Source organism: Argiope bruennichi, chromosome 7 (assembly GCF_947563725.1).
Source record: "Argiope bruennichi chromosome 7, qqArgBrue1.1, whole genome shotgun sequence".
Lineage (NCBI taxonomy): Eukaryota > Metazoa > Arthropoda > Arachnida > Araneae > Araneidae > Argiope > Argiope bruennichi.
Genome location: NC_079157.1, coordinates 12568677 through 12577386, shown reverse-complemented (window position 1 = coordinate 12577386; position 8710 = coordinate 12568677). Strand labels below are relative to the sequence as shown.

The following is an 8710-nucleotide window of genomic DNA, read 5'->3' as shown; positions in this document are numbered from 1 at the left end:
TGGGGTAATGAAGATGTTAATACCCGAGGCTTACAGATTGAAAAGATTTTAAATGATTTCAATCTCTGTTTATTAAATAACGATCAATGCACTTATTTTCAGGAACAAACTAGAACGTTTCACTCTGTTGATCTTAATATATGCAGTCCACCCCTCATGCCCTATTTTTCCTTACAAGTTGACAAGTACCTACACAATAGTGATCATTTTCCTTTGATTATATCTGATAGCAGACGACAAACCCCATCTGCCAGTCACACTTCAAGATATAATTTTAAAGCAACAAATTAGTTTAAATTTCAATCTATGGCAAACATAAAAAAGAAATAGTAATTAATAATAGTATAGTAGATACTGCAGTTAAAAATATCACCGATATTTTAATTGCTGCAGCCGATTATTCAATACCTAAAATCTCAAATAATTTCAAAAAACATAGGAAAGTTTGGTGGAATGATGATTGCCGAAAAGCATACAAGAAACAACGGAAAGCTTGGGACCTTTTTCGACGCAATCCAACAACTTCAAATTTGGTCAGTTATAAGCGAGTTAAGGCTAATTCAAGAAGGATACAACGCCGCAGTAAACGAGAATCATGGGAACAATATATCAGCAGTATACACTCCTCTATATCCAATAAAAAATTATGAGAAAGAGTGATAAAAACATGTGGCATATTTAAATCTTCAGATATCAGAATATTGTACAATAATGGACTTCCAGTTACATCTGTACTAGATATATCTAACTGCATTGCATCTGCATTAGCTCATACCTCAAATAGCAGTAATTATTCTACTTTTTTTCACACCACAAAAGTGCAGCAGAAAAGCAAAAACTAAATTTGAACGCTTCTTCATACGCCCAGTATAACACAGATTTCACTTTATTTGAACTAAAACATTGTCTTTCCCAAATGAATAAAACCTCTCCAGGTCCTGACAATGTTAGTTTCCTTATGATAAAACATCTTTCTAATACATCTTTGCAGAATTTATTATTGCTTTATAACAGAATTCGGAATGAACACTCTTTCCCCTCCTCATGGCAACATGCTATTATAGTGCCAATTCTCAAACCAGGAAAAGAACCATCAAACACTTGCAACTACCGACCCATTGCCCTCACTAGCTGCCTTTGTAAACTCCTTGAAAAAATGGTTAATAAGCGTCTAATTTATTATTTGGAAACCAATAAAGTTTTTAGTCCCTTTCAAAGCTGGTTTAGACAGGGACGCTCCACAACTGATAATTTGCTTGCTTTGGAGAATGAAATACGTAATTTTTTTATTCGTAGACAGCACACAGTATCTATCTTCTTCGATATTAAAATAATCTATGATCGCGCTTGGCGATTTGGCATTCTTCGCGATCTGTATAACTGTAATCTACGAGGTAACCTGCCCCTTTTCATACAAAAATTTTTAGAACTTAGAAAATTTAGAGTCAGAATTGGAGGTTAGTTATCCGACTATTTTATTCAAGAGGAAGGCGTATCTCAGGGCAGTGTTCTCAGCGTAACACTTTTTGCTTTAAAAATAAACGTTATCATAAAACATCTTCCAACTTCTGTGAAAGTTTTCCTTTATGTTGACGACTTGTACATTTCTTGTACAGGGGATAATATGAGTTTTATTGAAAGACCACAGCAGTTAGCAGCAAATAAGATCCGAAAATGGGCCAACTTTAACGGATTCAATTTTTTCTACGTCTAAAACCACATGTGTGCACTTATGTCGCAAGCGACGACTTCATCCGGAATCTGAGATTAAGATTTACGGTCAACTCATCAGTGTTGTAAATGAGGTTAAATTCTTAGGACTGATTTTTGATTAAAAAAAAAACTTGCTTTCCGCCCTCATATTTTACATTTACGTAAGAAACTTGAAAGAGCTTTGAACATCCTGAAAGTCCTTTCAAATATGTCTCGGGGACCTTCCAGAACATCATTATTTTGAGTCTACAGAGCAGCCATACTCTCTAAGATCGATTATGGATGTGTGGTTTATGGTTCCGCAAAATAAAGTGTGCTTAAAAGATTGGATCCTGTTCATCATTCAGCTCTCAGACTTTGCAGAGGGGCCTTTCACACTTCTCCTGTCGGAAGCCTGTATGTTGTGAGTTGTGAGTAGGGATTGCAATACCGGTATTCGGTATTTGTTAGATCTGAATACCGGGATACCGGTTTTAATACCGGTATTAGAAATTTTAGAAAAATAAAGAAAACACAGGTGTTTCTTTGTTTTATTTGCCAGTTTTATTAGAAAGTGTAAATATCACAACAAATAATTTGTAACTTATAAATTATAACAGTATATAAAGAATTACAAAAAAAGTAAAGGAACAACTTATTTATTTAAATCACAAAAAAATGTAAATATTACTATTTAGTCTGTGGTACTAAAACAAATTTTTGAAATGTGTTCTTAAAAAACATAATGCATCAATTGTACTGTCATTAAGCCTGAAAAGTAATTTTCTGCAAAAATCACTAGCTGTCAAAAACGCTCTTTCGGCATCTACGATAGTTAGTGGTACTGTTAGCAAATGCGCGATATACTTTTTCCAAGTATTTACCTCTAAATCCCTCATCTTCAAATAAATCGATTTCTTATTGGATGGTTTTGGATATAGCTGATTTCTGTATTGTATTTTGGTTCGTTGAAATTTTCTTATTTATCGCAAATTCTAATTTTTGTTCAAGAGACAATTCCTTTTCAATATCGACATTAGTGTCATAATAATCTTTGATAACTGAATCGAATTCTTTTGAATGTGGATGGGTTTGTGGGTAAAATATTTTAAGAAAATTTACTATAAACTTAATCAGGTTTGACTTGGTTCTTTCCTTTTCTTCTTTTTCATTTTTAAAATCATTGTAATTATGTAAATACCATAAGACATTTTCTATTTCGATATGCCTTTCTTCTGTGCGATTTTTCAATGTAATATATAATCTTCAGATAGTGATGTATGCTGTTCTAGTATAATGTGTGCTGTTAGGAGTAAACGGTTCCAACGTGTTTTAAAATCTAGTATTAACATATATTCTGTTTTATTTTCAGTTAGTATGTATTTTAATAATATGTCATCTTTTATAAGGGAACGTTTAAATATCTTAACAATCTTTCGAACTTTATAAATTATAGGAAGCAATTCTTGATGGATTAATATTTCATCCTCATTAGCCATATCTTCTTCAACAATTATATTGTTATTATCTTCATTGTCAATATCACTCTCAATCTTACTCCTATCAAAGTTGGAATCCGAAATTTCTATATCCACAATATTTGGATTCTTCTGTTCTTTATATTTTTGGTATAATACATCTATTACTCCTAATTGAATTCCATGAGCATAGCACAATTGCTGATTTGCACTAATCAACTTTCCAACTTTTTTCATAACTGTTGCTCCATCAATCATTATGTATACAATTTCTTCTTTCAGGGATAATCCATGTTTCGCTAATTTAGATTTAAGCAATTAATTAAGCCATTAATTAGTTAATTAATTTCGCTCGTTAGGGAGACATAAAAACAAAAACGTATACTATTTTGCTATGTTGGCGATCCCTGAACATATAGTGGAGACCATTTTAAAAAATTTCTAGTAAATACCGAAAAACCGGTATTTAAACTTGTGAATACCGGTATTACAAAATTGTACAAATGGCTCAAAATACCGGTATTCGGTATCCCGGTATACCAGTATTGCAATCCCTAGTTGTGAGCCTTCTCTAGACCACAGAAGGAAAGTGTTGAGGCTTCATTATTATTTTAAAACTTCATCTCCTCCATCACATCCACTTTTTAACTACAAACAAAGTCGTTTCATACATCGCTTGCAAAATGCTAGGCCAACAATCATTCCTTCATTTTTCTGAAGAGCTACAAACATTCTCAATGGCTTAGGTATGACTCATATTCATGTTATGTCGATTTTAAAACATCATCTCACCCCATGGAAATCTTATGGTATAACATATCTAAATCCATTCAAAACTTTTGACAAATCTAATACGACTCCTACAGCGTACCAATAACTTTTTGCGCACCACAGGGAAGAATATATAAATTTTATTCCTATTTTTACAGACGGTTCAAAATGCTCTTCTAATACTTCTATTCCAACACGAACAATCTCTAAATTAAAGGCAAGTAAATGCGCTTACCTTTGTTTTGTTGGTTGGAATCTCTTTTAGGTTACATACTGGTGTTGTTGTCTCCATCTGCAGCTGAAAATCTCAAATATCTAATTAGTGGCAGGTTCAGTGACTGTATGACTCATTAACATGGGGAACTTCTCTTTAAGATATTATTTTAATAGTTACTTGATTATAGGTTACATGATTAAGAATATATTTACAAGTTAGAAGAGTATAAAACGCGTTCGTTGGTTGCCGCCAAATCGAGAGGAAGTCAACAAACCCCTGGTGGTGAGAAGGGAAAGTTCTTCACAGTTAAAACTGGTTACAGTTAAGGCCTGGTATCCAACACTCTCCCACCTTTGAGTTTCGTAAAGACTTTAGATACTCAAACCAATGAGTCTAGGAGAGCATTGGGCTTTAAAAGCCGGCCATAACGGGATCTTCTTGGTTGTCTCACATCTGAAACAGCATGAGAGTCACTAGAGGTAGGTGTACCATCAGGAATCATCATTGTGGATGGAGAATCACTCTTTGGGAGACACGGGATAGCAGATTTTTCACTTTGGCTGACCTCAAGAGGAAAAAGTCTCTGGATTGGACGTAGGAAAGACCCAGATTTGGTCTGGACTTCCACGAGACGAACTTTCTTGTCTTTTCCAAGATATAATTTGATGACTCTTCCCAAAGGCCAATTTATTCGCTTGACGTTACTATCACCGATGAGAACAATGTCTCCTTCTTTAATTTTAGATTCATTACGAATCTTTGAAAATTCTCTAAGATGTCCAAGATATTCGATTCTGAAACGTTTTCTGAGATCTTGACACACTTTTTGCCGTTAGAAGAATCTTTTATTCATTCTCTTAGCATCTATTTGATCTATATCTGGAACTCCTATTTCTTTTACATCTTGTAAAAACATAGCAGGTGTTAATGCTATAAGGTCCTCATTGTCTTCACTTAAGTATGTCAAAGGTCTTGAATTTATAATGCCCTCAGCATCGCATAGTACAGTGTACAATTCTTCAAATTGTAAGGAGGCCTTTCCAAGAATTTTTCTTAAGATAGATTTCAACATACCTATAAGCCTTTCCCAAAATCCGCCCCACCATGGGGCTGATGGGGGGTTGAATTTCCATAGGATTTTCTTTACTGAGGCATATTCTTGTATTTTCACCCAATCAACAGATTTCAGCTCATTAGAAGTACCCACTAAGTTGGTTCCATTATCTGAATAAATTGTAGCTGGTCTTCCTCTTCTAGAAATAAACCTTCGTAAAGCTAGAATAAAACTATCTGTTGATAAACTAGTTACCAGCTCGATGTGGACTGCGCGATAAACTGCGCATGTAAAAAGTACAGCCCAACATTTGCTTTTGTTTTTCAAATATAGTGGTCCGCACAAGTCAACTCCTACTACTTCAAAAACATAAGCATCTCTGACGCGATCTTCGGGTAGTGGAGCACTTGCTACTTCTAATGGCCGAGATGAAAAACGTTGACATATTACACAATTCCTTATTACTTGACGTATTGTCTTCCTGCTTTTTAAGATCCAATAATTCTCTCTTAAACTCGACATCAAAATCTGTATCCCAGCATGACTAAGTTCAACATGCTTTTCAAAAATAAGTTTTCCAATAACATCATGCTTTGAAGGCAGCAAAATTGGAAATCTAAATGTTGGTAGATCACTTCTTTGAGAAATTTTGGTCTTTACTCTTAATAAACCATCTGAATCCAGGAATGTCTGTAAGTTCAGTTTTTCATTCCCCAAAAAACATTGACTTTGAACTTGTTTTAAAATGTACTTTTCTGCAGCCTCTACTTCTTCAAAATCTAGGGTACCGAATTTTCTTTCTTTTTTCTGGGTTTTAGCATTTTTATAAAAACGAAAAATCCAAGCCGTGATTCTGGTCATTTTTCGGAAAGAAGATACCTTAGAAAAGTACTCTAATTGCTCTTTCGTGGTGTTAGTGACAGACACAATAGATTTTCTTTTTTCGGAGTTTACAACGTCGAAATCTGGCATAGTTTCCGAAACAGGCCAATCTTCTATAGGCATTCTCAGCCAATTTGGACCCTTCCACCAAAGAGATTTCACAAGTTCCTCTGCATTGGAACCTCGTGATGGAAGGTCAGCTGGGTTTAATGTTCCACTTATGTGCCTCCAGTCTTCAGGATTGGTGAGTTTACGGATTTCCAATACCCTGTTGTAAACAAACATGGCCCAATTCTCATTTCTTTTGATCCAATACAAAGCATTCATAGAGTCAGACCAGTAGAAGATTGGTATGTTCTCAAGTCCAAGTTCGGATATGGTTGCTTTTGCCAATCTAGCACCAATAGTACAGGACAAAAGTTCTAGGCGTGCAATAGAGATCTTTTTCAAAGGAGCAACTCTATTTCTAGCTTGTATTAACTGGCACGACGTGCTATCAGCAGATTCAGCTCTCAAGAAGATACATGTAGCGTAGGCACTCTGACTTGCGTCACAAAAAACATGGATGGAAAATTTGGAATCTTCTGCAAAGTCCTCACGTACACATCTTGGTATTTCAAGATCATTCAATTTCGGTAACTTCATCTTCCAGCGTTCGAATCTTTCAGTTATCAGCAGAGGGAGTTCAGCATCCCAGGACAGACCCAATTTCCAGCATTCCTGCAACAAAGATTTGGGCTCTAGAGTCACTGGACAAGAAAATCCTATCGGATCAAAGATTCGATGAACGGTTGACAGGATTTTTCTTTTTGTAATAGGTCCTTTATCTTCTTTCATCAAACTTTTCAAATCTAGAGATATAGTGTCCTTTGGTAAATTCCACAGAAGCCCAAGAACTGGAACCTTTCGGTCTTCTTGCCTTTCTTCAGTTTTGTCTTCAGTAGGAGAATGCTCCCACCCTCGAAGTTCAAACTTGGCAGTAGATAATAGTGCTTGTGATTCCGAAATAAATCTAGCGAGTTCTTCTCTTCTGTTGACGCTGAAAACACAATTATCAACGTAGAAGGACCTCATAAGTTGCTGGGCTGTTTCCTTGAGATGATCTGGGGCGTTTTTTAAATGAAGTTCTAATGTAGCTCCTAGAAGGAAAGGACTGGAGGAGATTCCGAACACAACTCTTTTGTGCTGCAGGATCTTGATATTTCCGTCTTTTCTTCTATCCTTCCATAAAAATCTGAGATATGGTCTATCTCGTTCTTGTAATCCAATTTGCAGAAAGGCCTTCTTAATGTCAGATATCACTCCATATTTTTCAACACGAAAGCGATTTATGAGAGATGGAATGAGTTCTACAAGATTTGGTCCCTTTTCGAGGCAGTCATTAATAGAAGGTGTATTCTTTTCTTTAGCTGAACCATCAAAAACGGGTCGAACTTTGGTCGTCGAATTCTCCTTGAAGACAGGATGGTGAGGTAAGAAATGCTGTCCTTCTTTGATTTCTTGCATAGGATCAACTTCTTCAATGATACCCTCATTCTGCCAATCCTGAAAAACATCATCATAATCGGCCAGCTTCTCGACACGTTCTAAGGCTTTAATACAACTGTTAAGTCTTCGTTCAGCTAACTTTCTGCCATCAGGAAGAGGTGGATGATCATGTAGCCACGGTAGACTGACAATGTAGCGCCCCTCTTTATCTCGTGTTACACTGCGTTCAAAATGTTCCTTAGCCGCTTCTTCTAGTTCTTTTCTACTTTGAGTTTCCGCAGGGTCATTGATATTCAATGTATCAAGCCTCCAAAGATCGGATATATTTACGTCGTTGACAAGTAGCGACATTAGCGTGCTGGAACTATCATTTTTATTAATTCCTGATCTTCCAATAACTGTCCACCCTAACTTGGTGTTCATCGCAATTAGATCAGGCGAAAGTTTTTTAATTTCTCCTGTAAATAATCTGGCTGCCGTATCTGCCCCTAATAATATGTGAATCTCCTTGGGATCGTTTTCATACAAACAAAGATTTTCATCTAAGCAAATATCACTAACAAATATACCCAATTGTTTTACTTCTTCGATGTTTTTAGAATCTAATTTGGGAAGAGAAGTGCAAATTTTATTCTGATCCATTACTTCTACATTACAACAGAAATTATTTTCTGTATTACGCAATTTAATGGAATATATCTTGTGGTTTTCCCGCCTTTTCAGTCCTCCGAAAAGTCCATGAGTCACCGTTTGTTCCCCAAGACACTTCAATTTCATTACATCCGCTATGTATTTGCTGACATACGACCTCTGGCTCCCGAGGTCAATGATCGATCTAACATAGTGTTTTAAATCATTATTTTCGACGCTAACAATTAAAGTCTGCAGATAAACCTCCCTGGAACATAAATTATTCGCCAACGTGAAATTTTCATTTAAAAGATTATTCTCATCCTTACTTTCATTAAAATGGGTATTATTTTTCGGAACAGAATTATCTTGATTGCATAATATGGATAAATGTTTTTTACCACAGAGAGTACAAACTATTTTTGACCTACAAAATTTAGCAACATGAAATTGCTTTGCACAAATAAAACACGCAGCTTTTTTAGACAGTATACGTTT

The 8710-nt window shown here is 35.5% G+C and overlaps 1 protein-coding gene across 1 annotated transcript; it reads right to left on the bottom strand.

The window, feature by feature from the left end:
- Positions 1-4537: 4537 nt before the first annotated feature.
- Positions 4538-8224, bottom strand: LOC129975285 (uncharacterized). The gene is made up of 3 exons (XM_056088339.1): positions 6092-8224; positions 5060-5902; positions 4538-4915 (listed from the first exon to the last, which is right to left on the bottom strand). The coding sequence occupies exons 1-3, from the start codon at positions 8222-8224 to the stop codon at positions 4538-4540; spliced, it is 3354 nt and encodes a 1117-aa protein (XP_055944314.1).
- Between the last annotated feature and the right edge of the window lie 486 nt (positions 8225-8710).

Bases quoted from the DNA above. Each gene is read 5' to 3' on its own strand.
- LOC129975285 (XM_056088339.1), bottom strand. From the start codon at position 8,224: ATGGATCAGAATAAAATTTGCACTTCTCTTCCCAAATTAGATTCTAAA. The intron at 5,903-6,091 runs GTATCTTCTTTC...CTGAACTTACAG, and splicing joins AATTAGAGTACTTTTCTAAG to ACATTCCTGGATTCAGATGG. The intron at 4,916-5,059 runs GTAAAAGAAATA...GAATTTTCAAAG, and splicing joins CTGCTATGTTTTTACAAGAT to ATTCGTAATGAATCTAAAAT.